This window comes from Ambystoma mexicanum, chromosome 2q (assembly GCF_040938575.1).
Source record: "Ambystoma mexicanum isolate Mex_15411 chromosome 2q, UKY_AmexF1_1, whole genome shotgun sequence".
NCBI lineage: Eukaryota > Metazoa > Chordata > Amphibia > Caudata > Ambystomatidae > Ambystoma > Ambystoma mexicanum.
The window spans coordinates 61,668,809-61,692,655 of NC_090924.1; the positions used below are offsets into that span (position 1 = coordinate 61,668,809).

Sequence of the window (23,847 nt, forward strand, 5' to 3'; positions counted from 1 at the left end):
TCTTCACAATAGTCTGACAACAAATTGCATGTATGTTGGAGGATCTCTTCCATTAATTGATGTGGGCTGGGTCATGATCTTAGCTTGAGTTTTCTTTGTCGTATTGTTTTATAATGGATTCTGATTATTTTTTTTTTAAATGTGCTACTGGTTTTTAACCACTTATGTTTGTGTTAAAAAGCTATTGATTATACTGTTATGTAACGCGGATTTAAATACATTTTAAAACAATTTTAAAAAGAGTGGGCTTAAGCAGTTAGTGGACCAATAAAAGTGTCGAGTGTAAAAATAAAATGTTCTGTACACTGTTCAGAAACCTTTTAACACACTAATAGTGATGCTAGGAGAACACAATGGGACAAGGAAAAAGGACACCACCCAAACATGTTGTGAGGTCAGTGGATAAGTAATCAAAGGGCATGGGAAGTGACCTGAATAAAAGTAGAAAAATATATATTTTACAAAAATCCCTTATTGTAGTGACTCTTTAATTTGACCCCAAGGCTGGGGGGTAGATCTCGGTCTTCGGCTAGGGCCTCCCTCTGGAATGGCCTCCCTGCCACTCTAAAACTTGAGGAGAACCATCTGCAGTTCCGGGAGCACCTCAAGACCTTCCCTCTTTTCTTCTGCCTTCGCCCCCCCTCTCCCCTGCTGATCTGTTCTCTTGGCACTGTGCACCTGGCCACCCCCTGTCCTTCGGGCCCAGGTACCTTCTCACCCTGCCACCCTCCCGCACTGGGGTCTGTATCTGTACCCATACAGCCCCCCTTTTTCTTCCTGCCCTTATCAGACCTACCCTGTCTGCTGCCTTAAACCTAGCACTTGCAAATTGCTGGCTGCATTACCACTGTTTGTTGCCTTTATTATTTATCGGTTTCTCCTCTCCATCGCACTTTCCACTTCTCCCTCCTTCCATGCACTTTTCCCCACCCCCTCTCCCATGCACTTGCACGTTCTCAATGTCACTGAGCCCAGTAAAATCGCTGTTTTTGTTCTCCCCTGTTCCCCTCCCTTGCCTTGTTGCGCTCTGAAACACTTGTGTACGAGCGCGATAGAAATAAAATATTAAAGGAAGAAACTTTTTTTTACCATGAATTCAAAACTATTTGCAAAAAAGACATTTTTCAAACAAGAAATTGAATAAAAAGCAGACCCAATAGTATGGTATCAACTTGATCGGCATTCTAGCCATCTGGAAAATTAAATGTATCTATCCAACAGTACAAAACAAGAAAAACATTTCCAAACACAAACAAGCAAATGCAAGCATTTGTATTATAATGTTAGGATTCAAAAGTTTTTTGGGATTTGTTTTTCTTGTATAAGGTTTTTATAAACCAACATAATAAAAATTAAAAATAAATAAAAATACATTCATATTCCTAAACCTGATCCAAGTGCTAAGGTCATTTGATCAGGATAAAGTTAACATTCTTGGGTTGGAATATGTGAGTTCTTAGGGGGTGGTCGTCTCGTAAAAGTACGTTGAGAAAAGCTTCAAAAAGTGTTGGCCTATTTCGCCCCCACATTTTATGGGCAGGAATTCCAAAGAGCAAAAGCAGCCATTCGCTATGTACAATCATTTAGTGTCAGTGGAACTAAAACATGCTGTCACAATTGCATTTCTATCTCCCAAACAGAGATTTACCAGTGCTTTTATTTACTTTTTTGTTTACACTTCACAATGATGGATCCTTTAATGGTCAGTTACTGTGAAATGTGCTCCAGCACCCATTCAGGTGCAGTGAGTGTCATATTAGTATCATTAGTATCAGGAGCAAAATATGCCAACTTCCAGAAAATTCAGGCACTATGACCACTAGACAGTGGCTATTTGGAGTAGATAAATCTGATAACATATACAGTGACTTACCAAATTTGGCACACTGGTAACGGAAGCACTCTTAATATCCGCAGGAAAGGGTGGCAAGTTGTTAGCCATGACTGCTTTGTTTGACAGCTGAGGATTCACTAGTGGAGCCCTTATCTGCTGACCACCAGGTTGTGTAAAGAGTGATCCAAATGGCCCGCTGTTACCAGTCAATCCCATCTGAAACAGAAACTGTGTGTAAGTGGACATTCATAAACATGCTTGTGAATCACCAAACAATGCTCCTAAATAGCTAGTACAAACAGGAGCTTTTAGCTACAGCCACTAAAATAGCTGAAAGCATAAAACTAAATTGCTATGCATATTTTACAGTATAGGAAACAGGAGAATTCAGATTTTTCCACGGGAATACAAATTTGATGATCACTAAAACTTAGGAGGATTGTTTTGAATTAATAAAATTATCACACAATGCAATTCATGGCGTAGAGTTTCAGCCTTCTGCACAGAACCTTACATCTTTATGTCCAGATATGCCATTTGCTGCAACTCAAGTGTTATGCTATGCCTCAACAAAGGCTTGGGCCGCCTGAAATCTAAGCAGATGGCAAACATTTTGTATATCGACATTTTACCTAGAAGATGTCACAGCACATTTGTTTTGTTAGCTCATGTCACACGTTACCACACCAGCGCAGCACTTGAGCTCATTATGTGATCACCTGTATGCCATCTTGCATCCACTAACTCAGTCACCGTATACAGGGATAGTGCATATGCGTGTGCTGCATCTTGTGATGTTGGCAACATCTGGAAAATGTGAGGTTTTCTAACTAAGTTACTCACTGTAGTGACTACATTACTCCTAGTCCATAGTCCCCTTTCCTCCATACCTTTGGGACATTCAGTCCTACTAGACAGAAGCACTTTTTGAAGCATCAAAAAAGATGTGTTCTTTTATTTTTATGCAGTGCCACCAATCATGGCTGTAGCCCTCGCCTTCCTGAGCCACTTGCATCGTTCTTCAATCCTTTCCCATCGCCGAAGCCGAAGGACAAATTTGCAAACCGGAAACGTTTTACAGGGGAAGGTGGGCACGCCTATGGAGGAAAGAGGACTATGTAATCGGAGTAAGGTAGTCACTACGGTGAGTAACCCATTATACTCCTACGTCCTGTCCCCTTACCGCCATACTTTTGGGAGATTCCCAAGCATTGACCTATGAAATGGGTGGATGGAAATCATTTACAGAAAAAGGTTTTTGAGCACTGCCTGTCCAAACTGTGCATCAGCCCGGGAACTGCGATCACTGCAGTAGTGCTTACAGTAAGCCAAAGGTGAAGACCATGTAGCTGCTTTGGCAATGGTCTCCAATGGCACATTTCTGAAAAGTGACAGAGGTTGCTTTCCCTCGCACTAGATCTGCGTGGATGCCTTTCAGGGCTTCCAGGCATTGTAACATATAAGCTTCCGAGATACACAAAGCAACCCAACGCCAGATGGAAGCCTTGGAGGCAGGGGTTCCTTTTGCATTCCCAAAGGAAACAAAGAGTTCAGAAGAGCCTCAGGAGGTCAGTTCTCTGTAGGTAAAACTTCAGTGCCCTCCTAACCTCTAAGTTATGGAGGACTCCTTCAGCATGTGAAGCCGGGTTTGGAAATACGACCAGGAAGCAAATGGTTTGGTTGATATGGAACTCTGAAACACTCTTTGGAAGGATGGATGTTTGCAGAGCGCCACCTTGTCCTTATGCAAAACCAAGAAAGGATGCTCAGTAGAAAGGGCTTGCAATTCACTTATTCTTCCGGCCGATGTAATCACTCTCAAGAAGGCCACCTTCCAGGTGAGGAACTTCAGTTCTACAGTGGCTAGTGGATCAAAGGGTTTGTGACCGAGCGCGCCGAGGACCACATTGAGATCCCATTTAGGATGAGGTGGGATGACCGGAGGAAAAAGATGGAGGCCAGCAAAATGCCTCTTTATGACCAGATTTGTCAGAGTGAAAAAGCAATTATCCCTGCTAAGGTATGCCCCCCCCAAAGGCAGACTGATGAGTTCTACATGACAAAATTTGGATGCCCATGGCCGCTATATGCGAAATGGACGCCAGGACACAGACAATAGAAGTCTGACGAGGGTCAAGCTGTTTGGCAAGGCACCAGTGACAGATCCCAAGCCTTTTGCTCCTGTACTGGGCTCCTGTTGAAGGCCTGAATCACACGCATTTGGTCTTCTGAGAGATTAAATTGCGCTAAGGATTTGAAGTCAGGAACCATGCTGCTAAGCTGAAGGATTGTGGGGAGGGATGCCACACTTGTGGATTGTACTGGTGCAGAAGAATGGGGAACCTCTGCAACCTGATCAGACTGCTTATGGACAGGTGCTGAAGTTCCAAGAACCAGAACCTGGCTGACCACCAAAAGCTATGAGCAGCAGAGTGCAATTGTTGGCACTCCTGAGCTTACAAAGCGATCGATGAATCAATGGCAGAGGAGGGAAGGCATATGCTAACATGTTGTTGCACAGAATCACGAGCACATCCGCAAGGAAGAGTGCCTCCCTGGAGGCCTAGCACAGAAGTTTTTTGTTGGCTGACGTCGCACGCAGGTCCACTGTCGGAGTGCCCAACTGCAAGAAAAAGGTGGAAAAGAACATTCTCGTTGACCTCCCAATTGCAGTTTGCTATAGACTGGCGGCTGAGGGAATCTGCCGCAATATATTGTGCCACCACAGAATGCGCACTGCCTGTAGCCAGATATAGTTCTGCACTTCCCATTCCCAAATCTGGATGGCTAGATGGAAAAGTGTGAGAGCTCTGGTGTCTCCCTGTTTGTTCACACAGAACATAGCCACCAAATTGTCTGTGCATATTCTCACTACCTTGCTGACAATGGAAGGCCGAACATCTTTCAATGCCAGAAACGCTGCCAAGAGCTTGAAGTAATTGATACGAGACATCCTGTCCTGAGGTGTCCATAGGTCGAAAACCTCCAGATGATTCAGTGTAGCTCCCCAGCACAGAAGGATGGAGTCCGTTATTGTGACTTGCGGTGAAGGCTCCTGAAAGGAGGCACCCACTGGGAGATTGACAGGAGTTTAACATCAGAGATCCACCAGCATAGATAAAGTGATCTCTATCATTTGGGAGTGTGGTTCTGAAGCTCGAGACCAATTGCTCCATAGAGTTAGTTGCGTGCTCCTCATCTTTAGCCTCGCCACAGGAAGAGCCAGAACAAGAGGCCCAGAAGACTTTGAAACCAACCGGCTGACCTGTGGCATGAGCTGAGAAACAAGTGGCAAGTGACAGACAAGTCCGTAGTCCTCTCCTAAAAAGATTTTGACTTTGATGGTATCCCAGCGAAAGCCTAGTACAATCAAGTTCTGAGAAGCCATCATCATCGACTTCTGCCAGTTTACCGACAGTCAAGTTGGAACAGTAGTTGAAGGGATTGAAGATTGTTCGCTGCAGTCTGTTGATAGTGACTTCGAAGCAGCCAGTTGTCCAACTATGGATAGATGCGGATTCCCTGGAGCCTGACGAAAGCTGCAATGGCCACCATTATCTTTGTAAAATCTGTGGTGCTCAACTGAGACCGAAGGGGAGGACTTGATATTGGAAATGTTCCATCCCTACCGAGAAGCGAAGGAATTTGCGGTGCTCAGGCCATATTAGGATATGCAGTAAAGCATCCTGGATATCTACCACACTGAGCCAGTCACCTTTCTGAAGAGAGGACCTGATGTGGTTGGGCGTGATCTTGAATTTCTATTGGGCAAGGGAAAGGTTGAAGTTGGAAAGGTCTAGGAAAGTGCGCAGGCCAGCCTGGTTGGGTGTGGGCACTGAACAGACTGGAATAAAATCCCTCACCTTGTTCTAATGGAGGGACACGCTCCACTGCCTTGAGGACCAAGAGGTTCTGCATCTCTGCCCTGAGAGAAGGAGACACCGTCTGATGTAAAGAGGTAAGAAGGTAGGGTATCTGCAAGTCAGTCGTCTGTTATGGTCCGCCACACCTTCAAATGAGACAAAATCCATCCTCCCTCAAGAGACTTGTGGGACCAATGAGAAACATAACTGTAGAATTATCGGAGGCAAGGGCTCCTGTATACGAAGAGGAGGCTGAGGCCTGGGAGAAAAACCATCTGCCTTGTCTCTGCAGTTTGTGCCGAGGTCCACTGGAGAATGATCTGCCTCAAGCGCTCTTCGGACTTGAAACCCTCTGAAGTCCAAAATGGATCTTTTTCAGGATTCTGATTTCTGAGTACAGGTTTTAGACTGAGCAGGTTTTGTTAAGACAGACTTGGTTGTTAGCGTACTCGCTTTGCTGATAAGTTCTGTTCCTTATCAGTGGAGGAATGTAAAAGACGTTTCCACTGAAAGGGAAGGTCCAGCACCTTTTCTTGGACCTCCCTTGAAAACTTTGTAGCGTGGAGCCACGCATGGCGGGAAACAACAACCCTGATCATAAGGTCCTTGGCTGAAGTGTCAATGTTATGGGTTGCAGCCTCAAGCAGATCCTGAGCCAACACCTTGGCATCAGACAGACCCTCTTTGAAGTCCTCCAACTGGTCTTGAGGAATACAGTCTTGGAATTTCTGACAATTCCGTCCATAGCTTGATGTTGGCTGCCGCAAGTATGACCTCAGTATTTGCCTGACGTAGCTGAAGACATGCATTGGCAAACACATTTTCTGCCCCTGGTACCGTCAAGGATCTTCTACTCTTGACAAAACCTGTGAGGCAGTGGAGAGGAGGAAGGCTTACAATGAAGCGTAGCCGCTGCCACTACCATAGAGGAAGGAAGTGGACAGGAAGCTAAAGGAATGTCTTCCGATGACTGTAGCTTATAGCACGCGTCAATTTATTTTGTTAATGTGATGCCGGTATGAGGTTTCTCCCAAATTTTGCAAGCTTCAGCGAGCATATCTTATTGAAGAAACAGACCGGAGCGCTCTTGTGACTAAGATCAAGGTTCCGGAGATAGCACCCTCCTGCAGAACTGGAGGATCCAGAGTTGGAATTTCTAGCAACGCCATCAAATCCAACACCCGGTCATGAAACTATCTGATGGAATGGGGAAGGCCCTCATCATCTTCGTCCATCTGCCCCTCGTCCTGGTGTATCGGGTCCCTTAAGCTCAGATGACTGCACAACAGGAGTTGCTAGCACCAGAGAAAGTTGGGGCAATGGTGCAACGGGAGGCACAGGCCCTGCTGGAAGTGGAGGAGGCAATTCCAGAGCCTGCTGAGGCAGTGGAGGAGCGGGCTGAAGCTCGGCACATATCCTTGAAGAGATCCCTAGAATACTCCTTCATCGGGTCAGAGTGCATGAGGGAATAGTATTTGCCAAATAACTCATCTTCAGGGGAAGGCTTAAGATGAGGAGTGGGTAATGGGCGAAGAACAGACCATATCCCCACGACTCCATTGAGGTAGGCTACCACAATGGTCTGCCCCTGGCCGGATCGTCATAATGCAGAGGAGCGGACGTTTGGGGAGGCGCCACTATTTGCCAGAGAGGAAATCTGGTACGCCAGTCGATTGCCGGACTAAAAGGATTTCTGCTATCTAGGCTGGGCAATTAAAAAGGTGTCTCACCCCCCCCCATTTCAGGTCCTCCTGAGACAGTCTATTTGGAAGGACCCAACAAAATTGCCGCCTCTGACAGCATAGGTTGGGCTGCCATTTTGTCACTCCCTGTGGAGATCTCGGTCACAGGCTTATGTGATGCCATTGTCACCACAGGAATTATAGGAGCATGAGAGTCAATTTTAGCCCTTTGGGAGGGAACCTCGCAGACCTGGTACTGGAAGACCTTGGACGTTTGTCCCCCTTTTTAGCCTCGGAATCGACATTAGCCCTCTGGGAGGGAACCTCAGCAGAGCCATTACTGGAACACTGGATTCTTGCCCACTTGTTTGCCCCCTCAGAAGGGCTGGTGTGGATTTCACCCCCTTTGAGGGGGAACCTCAGGGTGATGCTCATTGTTAAGACTCCCAGAATGCGGCCCCTCCGTTGTGCTGGTTTTCTTGGCCACTATTTGGGGATCTCTGGAGCAAGCCCCGTACTTTTAGCCCCTTTCCGGGAACCTCAAGAAGAATCTCGGTACGCTTAGCCCCCGACTGAGGATCCTCTGGAGTTAGCCTGAGCCCTGGAAAAGGGCAACCTCACGGGTGACCCCGGTACCCATAGCCCCTTGATAGAGGAACCTTGGAAGGCTACTCCGGTATCCAGGTTCGATCCCTTTCAGTATACCTCAGGGTGAGCCCTGTTAATGCTAGAGCCGTTACAGCCCCTCCCAGCACCTGACGATCCCAGGAAAGCGTCACAGGCCAGGTTGCCCTAAAAAGTAGCGTAATTACTAGACAATTCCTCTTATTGTCGATGAACTGTTGAAGGTGAGCCGGAGGTAACCGCTGGAACACACCCCCCCCCCCCCCACCTGACGTGCCTATGCTGAAGTGCCCGAATGGATATCGAGTAGCAGTGGAGACAGGAATCCAACTGATGTTCTGGGCCGCCAGACAAATAATGGGGGATCTAACCTCGCGAAGCTGGCAAGAAACAGGACACAATGCCCTGATGCTACGGCAGACAGATGAAGAGAAATGGCGAACCGGAGCCCGGAGATTCGAAGGGCAGGATGGGAGAAACAACAAAAAAGAAAACACGATGCAAGGGCGTCCGACCCTGACCGTGCAGAGAAAAAGACTGAAGGGTAATGCCTGGTCGGGGCTAAAGCCATGCACAGTGATCCCGAATAAAAATAAAAGGAAAACATTTCATGGATACTTCAAAAAATGCTCCCGTCTCGTCGCATAGGACCGAATGTCCCAAAAGTATGTAGGAAAGGGGATTCATGCATCCCATCCCCCATCCCATTTTCTGCATCCTTGTACGTGATACCACCAAACTAGCACATAGGGTGGAGCTGTGGCCTTGGCTCTGACAGCATGGGTATGAATCCCCTCAATAACACGTCTGCCCATGGCCCTGTACACCTTTGAAATGGCCTAAACCATCCAACGGGCAATGGAAGTCTTGGAAGCCGGAGAGTCTGGGGAGGAGCCGCCAAAAGTCATGAACCATGCCTCTGACTTCCTGAAGAATTTCGTCTGAGAGCGATAAAACTAGGACTCTCTTGAGCTCCAAAGAATGCCAGGCCCCCTCTGCCTCTGAATGCGGGTTCGACAAGAACACTGGCAGGCAGATCTCTTGATTCAGATCAAATGGAAAGACCACCTTGTGCAAAAAGTTTGGGCGACTGTGCAAGATGACCTTGCCGTTGTGAAACGTGGTGAAAGGCTCACACAAAGACAATGCGTGCAGTACACGAACGCTACGCACATACGCGAGAGCCACCAGTAAAACTGTCTTTAGGCGGATGTCCACAGAGGCAATCGGCTCCAAAAACTTGCACCGCAAAGCTACAAGAATCACATTGAGGTCCAAGACAGGGTGCAAAAAGCCTAGGCAACTCCTTAAGTGGCACATGCTCGGGGGGAGTTCTTGTAAGCCCCAATGGCCACCAAATAAGTGCAGCAAGTATCCACCTGAACTCCAGAACGAGCCAGGTGAGCTGAAAAAGCCAGTACATTATCTCGAGGAAAGGTGACCGGGCCCAGACCCTTGCCGCGAGCCCAATGGCAGAACCTAGTCCATTTACTCTTATACTGGGACCAAGTTGAGGGCCTCCTGTCCTGCTGAATGATGTTCCAGTTGTCATCTAAAAATTGAACATGTTGAAGCCTCAGCTGGTCAGGAACCGGGCCGCCAGCGCCAGCTTGACCGGTTCAGCATGTTCCACCGCCCGCAGCATCAGGAATCCCCTGCTGCAGACTGGAAGGCCGACGGGATCCTGGGAACACAACTGCAGCAGATCCGGAAACCAGGGTCTTGAAGGCCAGTGGGGGGCAATCAGGATGAGGCTGCACCCCACCAAAGCTTAAAACTTGCAGTGGGTCCGTTGGAGCCGAGGGGTGGGTAGGAACAACACCTGCAAAAGTGCCAATAGATCTAGAAGGCATCTCCCAGAGATCCCCGAACCAGTCCTGCCCATGAAGCAAACTGGGAGACCTTGGAATTCAGAGGGGATACAAACAAATCCAGGTCAGCGAACCCCCAATGCTGGAACAGGGGCAACAAGGAGTAGGTGTGCAACTCCTACTCGTCGGTGTTGAACCCCAAGCAGCTCAGCCGGTCTGCTTTTGCATTGCTGTCCCCCTTGAAGTGGGCTGCTGAAATCCAAACTCCCCCCCATCGGGGCCCATTCCCAGATCGATACAGCCTCCACGCAGAGGGAAGGGGTGGGGGATGTGTGTCCCCCTGCTTGTTTTGGTAAAACATTGTAGTAGAATTGTCAGTTCTGACCAGAACAGACCTGTCCCTGATGAGGGGCAAAAACTTCTTAACGGCCAGGCCCCCTGCTCTGAGCTCGAGCAGATTGATATGCAGAAGGCCTTCTGTCCTGAACCATGCACCATAAACATGTAACCCTCCAGAGAAGTCCCCCAGCCCAAAAGAGGAGTCCGTTATCACCACCAGGGTAGACTCCAGTCGGGTGCAGGGGGCTCCCCCTGAAACATGGCCATCCACCAGCAAATATCGGGCAGTAGGATCAGTGGTATTGGGATCCTGTCAGACAAACCCTGTCTCCTAATCCCAGTTGGCCGCTAGGTGGAGATGGAGGCACCTCATCTTGAGGCAAGTGTGCTGTACAGTGAGCACGAAGGAGGCCATCAGGCCCAGAATGTGCTGGAACCACCATGCCGAGGTGATTGAGTTGGCCCAAAAGTGCCTCACTGCCTTGCAGAGGGACAGAAGCCTCTCAGGCATAGGGAACACCCGTGAACCTGTGTTCTATCACACCCCTAGGAAGACCAGGTCCTGAGATGGCCACAACTGACTCCTTAGGTTGAGGGAGAACCTTGATGATGAAGGATATCCACCAATCACTGACAGGAGTGCAACACCCCCTCGGGTGACCCCGTCCTCACCAGTTAGTCATCCAAATAAGGGTACAGATGATGGCCCTCCAATCGTAGAAGGCCCACCCGTGCGTTCATCAGTTTGGTGAAGGCACGAGGGGCTGAGTTCAGGCTGAAGGCCAGCAACTTCTACTGAAAGTGCTAAGACATAATCGTGAAATACAGAAACTTCCAATGTGTTTGGTAAATGGATACATGCAGGTACGCATCCTTGAAACCCAGGGAACACATCCAGTCTCCTGCACACAGAGACTTGACTATGTGAGCGGGGGTAATCATCTTGATGCATTCCAGCGGTAGAGACCGATTTAGAAATGGCAAGTCCAGGACCACCCTCAGGCCAGCCTGGTAGTTCTTGGGTACCACAAAAATCCTGTAATAGTACCCGCAGCCCCTGTCTGAAAGAGGAACCGGTTCTATCGCCTGCATCTCCAAGAGCCAAAGGAACTCCCGTAAAAGAGCAGGGGACCCGATCTGAAGAAGAGGATGAGAGGATGGTGGAGGCAAAGGAAGTGGAAGACTGAAGCCTGTGGAGACTACAGAAAGTATTCACGGGTTGCTGAGAAGATGTTTGCATGTGTCCTGGAAAAGAGCCAAATGTCCCCCACATGCGAGCTGTGTTCCCCTGACCTGGACACCACCGCTTCTTGGCGTCAGAGGCGGGGGCAGAGGAGGGGAGGGGAAAAACCTGTGCCAAGTCCTCTGCTGCTTCCTCCTGTTGTCACAGGGGCAATCTGTCTGGCCTCCGTGTACTACAGTCCCAAAACCCCTTGAAGCCGGAGAAGGCGCAGGGTTTGAACTCAGTCCTGCCCTGGGGCTGAGGGAAGGATTTCGGTCCAATTTTTGTCAGGAAGGCCAAGGACTTGGCGGTTTAAGTGGAGGTTTTCTTCTTTGTCAACTCGTCATCGGTTGACAAATGAAAAAGATCCACGCCCTCAAAGGAGGGGTCCGCTCCAGCATGTCAGATTAAACGTAGTGGCGTAAATCCACGCCGCCCTTCTCATGTCGAAACCAAGGCACGGCCCTCTGCTGGCTGTGTCGATGTGAGGGACTGAAGACTCAATGAGGTCCTGCGCAATGGACCAGGCATCTGCCAGACCGGCCTTGAAGGAGACTTGCTTGCCCAAAGGGAGGTCGGGCAGAAATTCCTCTAGCTCCCATCACAGCTTCTGGTTAGCCACAACCAAGAGGGTGTCTGCATTGGCTTCCGGCAGATTCAGTCCGGAGATGGAATAACAGCGCTTTCCCAAAGTCTTGAGGACCTTGTCCTCCTTGGAAAGACAACTGCAGGTGGCTCTCTTGGAGGAAGACGAAGACAATGGTTAAGAATATGAGGCCGCAGCCATCACCGAAGAATGCGGGTGGGAGGACAGGTGCCGTTAGGGAGAATTCTCATAAATGGCTAAATTCCCTTACTTAATGAGTCCCTCAGCAGCTTTGCTGGATTTCTAGGATTTATTTTTTCCACCTGGTAAGAGTGTGAGACTTTTTTTCCCACTCTTACATTTGTTTTGCTGAGTGTGTTATCACTTTTTTGTGATCTTGAGCACTGGAGCCTCGCCTACTCCATGGCCTCATATGTTCATGTGTGTTACACAGCACCCTCAGTGCAGTGACCCAGGGTTGTCTTTGAGACTTCCAACCGACTCCATTTTCTGGGGCTGACTACTGTCCCTCAGAAAAGGTAAAGTTGCCATTAACTTTACTTTAGTCACTTTAAACCACAGACCCAGTACACCCCATCTTACATGGAGTATTGGAAAGGGTTAACTCTTATCCCTTTTCGTCTGTGCCTCTTGGAGCATTGTTTTGCTCCCTTTACATCAAGACTTGGCTGGCGGCAGTGGTAACTACCCTAACTTTTCTACCGCGATTATCTTATATAAACGTGGTAATGTTTTAGGCTATTATATTAGCCTCAAACATAAACCCACTTGACCAAATACATTTTATTTTGGCTCTGGCTGGGTTTATTCGCCATTTCTTTTGTTAAAGTCTTTCACGTGTTTTTCTCTGCATGCCAAACCGGGGACGATTCCTTTGTTCGCTGTCTTTTCACGGGCTTCTGCACAGAAGCCCACCTTAAGGCGCCTGAAAGTCTAGGTAGGCAGGATGTGAGGGAGGGATCTTCGGACCCCTGCCATGGGTTCCCTTGGTAACCCAAGTCACACTCCTGTTTGATTGGCTAAGGGGACTGTCCTTGTGTGATTTACTGTATGAATGGGGAAAAACTGCCTTTCCAGTCCCAGGGACCTGCTTTTTATGCAGAGTCGCCACTGGAACTAAAGAACCAATGAGGAACTGGCAGAAAAGGACCCCTGCAATGATTGAACCGCCCGGTGAAGCCCTGCTGCAGGTTCGAATCTCCAGAATCCGCCAGCAGATAACTTCTTCCCATAAACTGGTGGGACCAACCAGTTTGCCCAAACTGCAAGCCAGGACCCCTCCTCTGGTCGAATTCGCTGTACAGCGCTACAGTGGACCGCATAGCCAGGAAGGTCGGACCCTGCTTGGGTTTTAAGGAGCACACCTTTTATTCGTCGTTTTGCTCTGCTGCTGGTTTCTTCCCTGGGTAGTGCAGGACCCTCCAGTCTTCCTACTTCGTGTCAGTCCGACAGTCACTTCAGGAACCGTGAGCCTGCAGGAGCTACCAGGAAAGTCCGCCTCAGCTACAGCTCCCTCTCCGTTTTAAGGTACTGTGCAAATCCTGTTTGTTTCCTTCAACCGCGGTGAAAGTGTTTGAAATGTTTCTCCAAACCGAGGGCTTGTCCTCTTCTCTTTGAACTAAGTTTTATATCAACCAACCTCGTACGGAAACCGTGCCACGAATTTTACCCAAAACTACCCTGAACTGTGTGATCTCGAGCAAAAGACTTTTGACCCATTGACTTTGGCCCTAGACCTTTTCTACCTGATTCTATCACTGTAGTTCCTCTTGCTCAACTGCCCTGGGTACATACTTGTTAGTTTGATCTAATTTCTAATAACTTTTGTCTTTCCCTCCCTTTTAAATTGCTGGAGTGCCATTTTGCTCCTACTTCACTTTGTGAGCTTAACTTGTCTGGAATTTAAGGGAAGTGGTGTGGTGAAGATTGTGATTTTTGACTTGCTTATAATAGTGTAATGTTATACAACTGAAGAGTGAAATAAATGTATGTTTTTACTTGAAAACCTTGAGTCAGTGTTTGCCTGAATCATAGTTATTGCTGTCCTTTGTGTAACTATCTTGTACTGCTCACTTACTCTTGAGATAAGTCTGGCTGCTTCGATACTGCTACCACTTTAACAGTATAGTACAGGCTTGTACCGAAGGTGAATTTGTACTGTCACTTGTAGTCTTAATTGTGTGTGGAGTTCCCAAAGGGTACTGCATATAATTCTGCCTAACGGGTGCATTGGCTCCCCGTCAGTCAGCCTGAACCTGCTGTCCAACTTGTTCATCTGGGTATTGGCCCTGGGATTCTCCCAGACCTTTTGCACGACCTGCAGGACATCCTTCTGGAGAGGGATGCCAGACCGGATCATGGTGCGCTTACCCAAGATCTCTGCTAGCACTCCAGACACCTGGGGACTTCCTCTGGCAACCCCCACGAATTCCGCCAGGCCCTGAAGGCAATCATGAAAGGCCTTAACAGATGCTGAGGGTTCATCGTCCTGGGTGTCAGTCATCATTCCCCCCCCTCCCCTTTTTAGTCAGACCAAGGGTAGTGCCGATGGGGTTCCACCCAAGTCTGGCACTGAAGATCGGTCTAACTGCTGTTGAGGGGAAGGCGGTTGTACAGGAGGCGGTGGTGGAGGAGTGTGAACAACCGGTAGGGCCTGGACCGGGGACAGACCGGCTCTGGAACCGGCAGCACTGGAGGAATAGTAGTACCACCCAGAAGAAGGGGCCCGGGAGGTGCCACCCGCAGGATGACCTACACTATATCCTTCTGGGGTCCCTTCATCTGAGGGGAACCAATGAGGCAGAGGAAGTACTCGAAGAAGTGGTCCTCGCAAGCCGCTGGGTCCCTAGGGGCCCGGCCTTCCGAGCCGCTGGGCCACCGCTCCGGGTCAAAGCACCTAGGCCAGCAGATGCCTGTACCATACAATCCGCTGCCGCTTCCACAGGGAGAAATCACAGGCGGGCCTTGAGTTGGATCCAAGATGGCTGCCGGGCTGACAAGCTCCGCCATAATAATAATACTGCCATGCGCCTCTCTGCCATTTCAAAGCCTTGCACCAAGCCCTGGGCGGGAGGGCACGAAGGCCCTGAGCCACGAGAGGTCTCAGACACAGAAGGTTACAACTCGAGTCTTGCACCCGAAGCAGAAGCTTCGACCTCTGATCACTCGGGTAGGCGCTGAGCATTTGCTCAGCTGGCCAGTATTCATAATGCCCAGACTGACTGTAGCCATGCTGAATCGAGCCGAGGACAGATTCTTGGAGGTGGCATTTAACGATCCCTTACCCCTTGGGGTTGAATTAGAGGACACACTTGATGGCCCTTCCGATGACAGCCCAGTAGAGCCCCTGAGCACCTCAGCTTGGGAGACGGCAGCCTGCACAGCCTCAGGTCTCCCCGTAGCGCCCAGAAAAGCCCCCGGGGCGCTCGGCTTGGGAGCAAGTGGCCTTAGAGGCCTCGGGCCTGCCAGAACCTGAATCTGAGGAACCCCTGTCCGTGGGAACCTCGGGCCACGCTGAACAGAGGGTCTTCCGTGTTTTGATCAGGGGTTCTTAAGGTGGAAGATCTCTCTCCACTGCAACAAATAATTCTTCAATGCCTTGTGACAGAGCACTGCAAGCCAAACAAGGATCCCAGGGGGGGTTGGGCCCAAACACTCAAGACAAGAGTGCATGGTGGTCCGAGGCAAGGAATAACGGTCGCATGAGGCACATCTCATGAATCCTCCTGCAGTCGACATGTGCCAAGGGAGGCGAGGCACCGAAGGGAAGTTAAAAAAGATTGAAAAAACTAAATGGGGAGCAAGCAGAAAGTTAAAGTCTCAACGCTGGCTGCCAGGTCCAACACCGGCCGTATGGAAAAAGGGACTGAGGTGAGGCACCGGAAGGGCAGGGCCTCGTGGGCATTCCCACGCCAGAGGCCGCGTGCTATACTAAATTTAAAGCGGAACTTCAATTTTGCACTGCCAAAGGTTCCGGTACTGTCCCCATGTTGGGAGACGCCCACAAGGATGGAGGAAAGGGGACGGGCCGTACGAGTACTAAAGAAATCTACCTACACTTGTTATTGTGTCTCAGAAACAAACAAGTATCGGGTAGGAAATTAAACAAATAAACCCAAGGAAGTTATAGAGAGTATGTACAAACACTGAGAAAGCATTCCCAAAGAATGCTGGGGAAGAATCGGTGGGAAAGAGAGCCAGGGCGAAAGGGTGAAAGGGCGAAAGAGCAAGATAAAAAGACCGACCTCAGAGTTTCAAACCAGATCCAGGAGGTAGGCTGGTGAACCAGGGAGAAGGCCGACACCCAGCTAAGGAATTAGCAAGAAGCAACAGGTGCCTAGGAAGCACCTTTCCAAAGACAGCCTACGGGGAGGCTTTGAAGCAGACTGCTGTCACAGGAAGGACAGCAGTGAGGCAAGGTGGCCGAGAGATGGGAAGAGAGTAAACCTCTTGCGTGCTGATACCACTTACCAGGAAGCACACCAAGCCATGCCAGACAGAAACGGAGCAGAGCACTACACTTGCCTGAGAGGTGGTGGCCAAGAAAGGGAGAGCGAGCATCCCGCTAAGTGTCAATACCACTATTTGCGAAGTACGCTGGAGCATGTCTGGAGAAGCAATAAAACTAACATGAGAGCAAACTCGACGAAAGAGGGAGAAGCCCAGTAGGATAACGACAACTTGGTGACAGCCAAAAATAGGAAGGTAACGGGGTGAGTGGGAGAGAGATGGTCAGAATGATTGGCATAATCCTCCTAGTCAGCCTACTACCCAAAACCAATATAAAGATTGGAACATCCATTGTTGTCCCACTTGTATGAAGAATAACATGAAGAGTAAGTAGTACTGGGTTCAGTATAATCGTCCCAGTAAACAGAGTGAGACTAACAACTGCTATACAGTGCTCTACCCGGTGATCCAACCAATGAGATAGTTAGCAGTTTGATATCTATTTTAGAAATGGCAGAAGGCAACAAATGGATCACTGATAAGACTAGATTGTTTCTCATGCAAAATGACCCTAACACACTACACTTATCTTTAACCAAAGATACATAAGTCAATGACTCAACCTCCTGGATGACCAATAGCGGTAGCCACCGACAGTATCCCGCAACCTCTTGGTATCTACATTGACATGATACTGCAACCAATAATTCAGAAACATCACAATTACATCAAGGACACCACCAACTTCCTTAACAGACTCAACAACATACAGCTCAAACATACAGCTCAAGGAGGAAGATTTATTTTAGATACCATTGACATCAACAGCCTGTACACATCAATTCTACATTCTCTAGGTCAACAAGCAGTGGAGTGGAGCATCTAAGGAATGGCTGATGATACTTTTGGAGTACATTTCACAAAATGTGCATTTTCAACACAAGAATACGACAATACATTACTTACCGTAAAAGCATTTCTGATGTTTGTATCTGCTTAGATTCACATGCTGTGCATAATCCAAAATCCAGTGGTCACTGCGGAGTATAGCATTTTGTTTTCGTAGTCGAAAAGGGGACGCCAACAAGGCGGGTCTGTAACACTATCCCTATAGTGACGTGCATTGTACCCACAATCTCTCACGCGTCGAGGTCCCTCTGTTTGTATTTTTTCTACCCTGAGGGAGCCTATTAGACGTGAGTGAGTACAGAAAAGAGAGATAAAGGATGTCTATGTTCCTTCCATCCGAGCGGGGAGGAAGGGTGGGCGCATGTGAATCTAAGCAGATACAACCATCAGAAATGCTTTTACGGTAAGTAATGCATTGTCTTCTGATATTTGTTAATCTGCTTAGAATCACATGCTGTGCAAAGACTAGCGAGCAGTACCCGGAGTTGGAGGTGGGTTTTGAGAAGGAACAGTAGAAAAAAGATGTCTTAATACTGCTTGTCCCACCTGGGAATCAGATCTAGAGTGGGCATCTAGACAGTAGTGTTTTGTAAAGGTGTGTACAGAACTCCAGGTTGCTGCTTTGCAAATGGACTCAAGAGGGACATTTGCTATGGAAGCCCCAGTGCCACGAGTAGAATGTGCTCTCGGCTTGAAGGGTAGTTCTCTCTTAGCAAGAGTGTAACAGAGAGTGATGCATTGGACAATCCATCTAGATCTAGTAGATTTTGAAACTGCATCTCCTTCTCTTCCTGCTGCCAACGAGGCAAAGAACCGATTAGTCTTTCTCAGAGGTCTAGTTCTTTCCATATAAAACACGACGGCTCTGTATGCAGGCTCCTTTCTCCTAAATTTGAAGGGTTTTGAAAGAACGTTGGTCATTCTATTGACTGGTTGACATGGAATTTAAAAATAAATTTTGGTGCAAACCTAGGATGTGTGCGTAGAACCACCTTATCCTTGTGAACTGTTACAAAGGAGTCTAGTATTAGAGAGCGCTTTTAGTTCACTAATGGAGGTGATGGCTATTAAGAAAGCAGTTTTAAGAGTGAGGTTTTTAAGGGATGCTTTGTGCATGGGTTGAAAGGGTGAGCCCATAAGCCTGGTAAGTACCACATTTAGGTCCCATCCAGGAGCTGGGTTGGCAATAGGAGGGTGTATCATCTTTACTCCCTCCATGAAGGCTTTAATAACTGGGACTTTCCACCATAACACTTTGATTTGAGAAGTGGTGTATGGGGAAAGTGCTGCTAGATGAACCTTAATAGAATTAAAGACCAATCCTGAGTCTAATAAGTGAGTAAGGTAAAGAACAATCTGTGTGGGAGAGCAGTCAACGGGGTTGATGCTCTTATTTCTACACCAGATGACGAATCTCTTCCACTTGCTAGAATAGCAGTAACGAGTGTTAGGTTTTCTAACCCCCCGTGAGAATGTCCATGCGTCTTTGAGGGAGCTGTAAATGTCCAAATTCTATGACCTCAGGAGCAAGGCTGCTAAGTTCATGGTCTGTGGGACATGGGTGTATCGTCTTGCCCCTGTCCTGTGACAGCATGTTGTACGGGCAGGGTAGTTTCACCAGTGGAGATAGAGACATCTTCATCAGGTGAGCGAACCATGGCTGTCAGGCCCACATAGGGGCCACTAGTATCATGGTGACTGGTTCCTGGTGCATCTTGTGCACTATTTTGTTGAGAAGGGGAGTCGGGGTAGGGAAAAGCGTAAACAAATTTCCCTGACCATGTTATCCAGAGACCGTTCCCCCTTGGATCGGTTCTGGGGGTACCTGGTGGCGTAATCTTGGCATTGCGAGTTCTCCAGAGTTGCGAACAGATCTATTTCTGGGAACCCCCATTGTGTGAAAACGTCAAAGACGAGGTCTTCTCTTAACCACCATTCGTACTCTGCGGGCAGAGGGAAGTCTCTGCTGAGTTCGTCTGCTAGCAGATTGAGTTCCCCTGGTACATGTTGTGACAACAGGAACATGTGTTTGAGAGCCCACTTCCAGATGTTCTGGGACAGCTTAGACAGTCCTGGAGAGTGCGTGCCCCCTTGCTTGTTCAGGTAGTACATGGCTGTGGTGCTGTCTGTGAGGACCATCACTGTCTTACCTTGCAGGTGTACCCGAAAAGCCTCCTGTGCTTTGAAGACCGCTAGCAGTTCCAGCAAGTTTATGTGTTTGGACGCTACACTCGGAGTCCAAACTCCATGTGCAGTCTGATGGGATAGGTGAGCCCCACATCCTGTGAGGGATGTGTCTGTGGTTAGAGTGGCGTCCACTGTGGGGGTGGCGAATGGTTTCCCTATTAAAAGGTTTCCCTTCGACCACCACCGTAGCGAGAGAACCAAGGCCTGCGAGACCACCACTAGATCGTCCCATTGTCCGCTGGCCTGACACCACTGGCTGTTGAGCCACTCTTGCATTGGGCGCATGCGCAAGCGCACGTGAGGTACCAAATATATACATGACACTATCATTCCTAGCAACCGAGGGTTCTGAAACAGCATATTTTGAACCCTCTCATTGGAGGGGAAGACGAGGCCGCCCTTTGTTCGAATTAGAGCCCCTAGGAATTGTTTGATCTGGCTGGGGTCTAGGCTGGACGACTTCTCATTGATGGCGATGCCCAGTTGGAACAAAACGTCTGCAGTCTTTTGGGTATTTGAGAAGCATGTCTCGTAAGAATCCTGTTATGAGCCAATTGTCGAGGTAAGGGTATACTGGGATGGATAACCAGCGCAGGTGGGCCGCTGCCACTGCCAGTACTTTTGTGAATACCCTCGGCGCTGACGCTATGCCGAAGGGTAGCACTCTGAACTGGTAGTGTTTGCCCTCTATCATGAACCTGAGGTATTTTCTGTGCGCTGGCAACATTAAAATATGAAAGTATGCATCTTTCATGTCCAGTGTTGTCATGCAATCTCCCTGTGAAAGCAGGGGGATTACTTCCTGTAAGGTCACCATGCAAAATTTTTGAGGTTTGACAAATTTGTTCGCTGGGCGCAGATCTAGTACAGGGCGCATGGTTAAGTCCTTTTTGGGTACAAGGAAGTACACTGAATAAATACCTTCCGTTACCTGTGATAGAGGCACAACCTCTATTGCTCCTTTTAGTAGCAGCAGTTCCACTACTTGAAGAAGGATGGCGAGGTGCTCCGGTAATAAGCGCCGCCCCCTTGGGGTTCTGTACTTGGGGGACCGACTGAATTCTATGCAGTAACCGCGGGCTATAGTTGACAATACCCAGCGGTCTGATGTTATTCCCTCCCATGCTGGTAGGAAAGATGTTAACCGGCCCCCGACCGGCGATGCATGGGAGGGAACCCGAACCTTCGGGTCATTTGGTGTTGGTAGCTAGGGATCCTCTGGGAGTGGGGCCCCGACCTCTACCCTTGCCACAGCGTTGTCCTCTGAGTGTATTGGCCACTGGTTTCCCTGAGTAGAGGACCAGTTGCCTGCAGTGTACTGCTGCTGTTGCTGCTGTTGACGCTGGCCTCGAAAAAAGTGTTTGTTGCCGAATCCTCGCTTATTGGGAGGCCTTGAGATCTGGTCTAAAGTCTTTAGGGTGTCGAAATCCTCCTTCGCAGTCTCCAGTGCGTCATCCACCGCTTTCCCAAAGAGGTTAGAATCCTCTATTGGTTTATTAATGAGCGACGCCTGGGTTTCTGGCTTAAAACCTGAGTTGCAGAGCCAGACATGACGCTTCAGAAGTATCCCCTGAACTAAAGAACAGCCAGCCGTTTCTGCACCATCAAGAGTGTTTTTAATGATGCTCTGGTTAACCAGAGTTCCTTGTTAACGTGGTTAACAAGCAAGTTCTTAAGGGCTCAGGGACTTCGATGTCTTGGCGTAATTTTCCCGATTGGGCATCAGCATAACTTGCCAGTAAGGTATTATTATTGGCAATTCTGGTGGAAAAAGCTGCCGAGGCTGTAATTCTCTTACCCAGGGCGTACTTTCTTTCCTTCCTTGTCTGAGGGTGCTTCGCTAGTTGATAGCGGAACCCCTGCTCTTTTCCTTGTGGTAGTTACCACCAAGGAATCTGGTATCGAGTGACCCTTAATGTATAATGGGTCCGAAGGAGAGGGAGTAAACAGTTTTTCAATTCTTGGGTTGACCCCTCTGACCAACGCAGGCGTAGACAGCGATGGGATGATTCTTCTCTTAACTGAGGCGAGAAGGGGAATGGTCTGGCTAATGCGAGGTTTCTTCTGAATGATTCTTTCTACAAAATAAGTATCGGGAGTAATTTCCCCAGTCTCAATTTCAAAGTGTGCTGCTGCTTTCCGTAGTAGCGCTTTGAAAGTGGGTTGGTCATCCATCAGTGACGGATTCCTGATCAGTGTGGTCTGAGGAGAGGAAAGGTTCAGGATCTCAGGGTCTGTAGACACTGTTGGTGACTGCCAAGGCTGTGAGCCACCTTCATCTGGGTCTTCTCCCAAGCCCCCCCCCCACTTATGTCAGGGTTTTCCTCAAAACCTTCTTCGAGGTTGTTGGTCTTCACTATTTAAAAACTCCTCATCCTCTTGGAAGTGAGAGTCTTCTTCAGTGAGGTCATAAGTATTAGTCTCCTCTTGAAGGGGGTTAAATAGTCTAGGATATTTAGCCCTGGGGACCTCATGAAGTACCTCTCTTGGCCTCTTGGGTGTTTTATGTTCAGGAGTGGACATAAATCTATCCAGTTTGTCCATACATGATTGGAATCTCTCAAATGTCCAATGTGGTAACCCAGAACGGTCTGGAGGCTAAAAGGGAGGCTCTTCTGCCTGTAGCCGTCTAGATCTGTCCCATAACGTCAAGGATAAAGTCCCTTCGCCTTCTGAGAAACCCTCTTGTAGGCTAAGGCCTTCCTTCGACGGTGGGAGCGGTCCCTGACTCCCTTCCGGCATTCTCAGCGTCTCCCTGGCCTTGTGAACGGTCTTCGGCGTATCACTCGCCGTCTGTCGGTGGAAACTATACGAGCCAAGCTCTCGACGATTAATTTCTCCGTCGAGGGTTCGTCTGGCGTCGTGCTGGGCGGTGCCGAGTCTCTATCGGCGACGGTCGCACTCTTACGAGGAGTGTCGCCTGGCGTTTTGGTGGTAGTGCCCTTGTCTGCAGGTAGCCCAGTCGCTAATTGCAGTGGCGGGGTGGCCTTGCGACCCTTACTGTCGGTGGAGGACAGCGGTGGATCCGGCGTCTGTTGGCGCTAGGGCTTTCTTAGTCTTCGACAAAGAAGTGCCATGGGTTGTGTGCTTATGTTTATGCTTTTTGCTTTCGTCAGTGTAGCCGGGGTGTTCATCCCAATAAGTAGGGCGTGAGCCGAACTTGTCGGGGCCGGGGACAGACGCCAAAGGAGCGGGAACGCTCCCTAGAGAGGTCTACAACCTCTGAAACGGAGGTCTGGATTTCACTGTCCTCGTCACACTCGGCGGCGGTGGGTGAGGAATCAGCTCTAGACATAGCGTTGGATGCCCACCACTTGACCCTGTGGTCCTTTATTTTGGGCGAAGAAGTTTACAGGCCGCACTGCCTTCCTCGTTGTGGTCGAGGGGGAAGCAACCGTTACACCGCTTGCGCTTGTCTTTCCATGTGAATTTGCCCTTACAGCGTGGGCAAAATCTAAACGGAGTCCTCTCCATAGCTGAGGATACAATTAAGAGTGATAACGACCCGAAGGAAAGGTGAGTGAAAGAAAGGCATTCTTAGAAGTAGAAGAAATATCCCACGACCCCCAGTCGCCCTACTGTCTTAGGCCGGCGAGGCCAGGCCACGTGTTCTGCAGCGCCGAAGGATCACCGCCGTTGAAGTTCTTACTCGGCGGTGAAACAGCTTTGCAGCTTCGCCGTCTAAGGAGGGATCTAATGTAATGTATAATAAATAATGACCAAAGGGTTGAGTAAATATTTTGCAATTTCTCTCGAAGGAGCTCCGCGTTAAGGCGACCAATATCTGGGCGGAAAAAAACAATCTGAGGGACCTCGACGCGTGAGGGATTATGGGTACAATGCAGGTCACTATAGGGATAGTGTTACAGACACGCCTTCTCGACGTCCCCTTTTCGACTACGAAAACAAAATGCAATACTCCGCAGTGACCACTGAATGTCGGACTATGCACAGCATGTGATTCTGAGCAGATTAACAAACATCAGAAATATTATTTACAGACAAGTGTCACAGAAATGGGGGCCACCAGGGCCCCAGCATATGCAAATGCATTTATGCTAAAGTTTGAAGATGATTACATAAAGAAACATCCAGTTTGGATTCAATTTATCAAACACTGGGGCAGGTAAATTGATGACATGTTTATGGTCTGGAACGATTCAAGAGAAACATTGGAAGCATTTCTTAATTACTTGAATATGATTAACAAAATAATACAGTTTACTTCTGAAATTGGAAATCACCACATCCACTTCTTGGATGTGCACATCACCCCCAATGCACCCATATTTGAAACCAACGTGTATCATAAGCCTACGG

At 48.6% G+C, this 23,847-nt stretch overlaps 1 protein-coding gene across 3 annotated transcripts in view; it reads right to left on the bottom strand.

Moving 5' to 3' along the window:
* Positions 1-23,847, bottom strand: part of CREBBP (CREB binding protein) — a 2,841,012-nt gene that overhangs the window by 2,431,720 nt on the left and 385,445 nt on the right. For all 3 annotated transcript variants that reach the window (XM_069646824.1, XM_069646825.1, XM_069646823.1), the window contains exon 3: positions 1,874-2,050. In XM_069646824.1, coding sequence (XP_069502925.1) covers positions 1,874-2,050 — 177 coding nt within the window. The remainder of the gene's footprint in view (positions 1-1,873; positions 2,051-23,847) is intronic.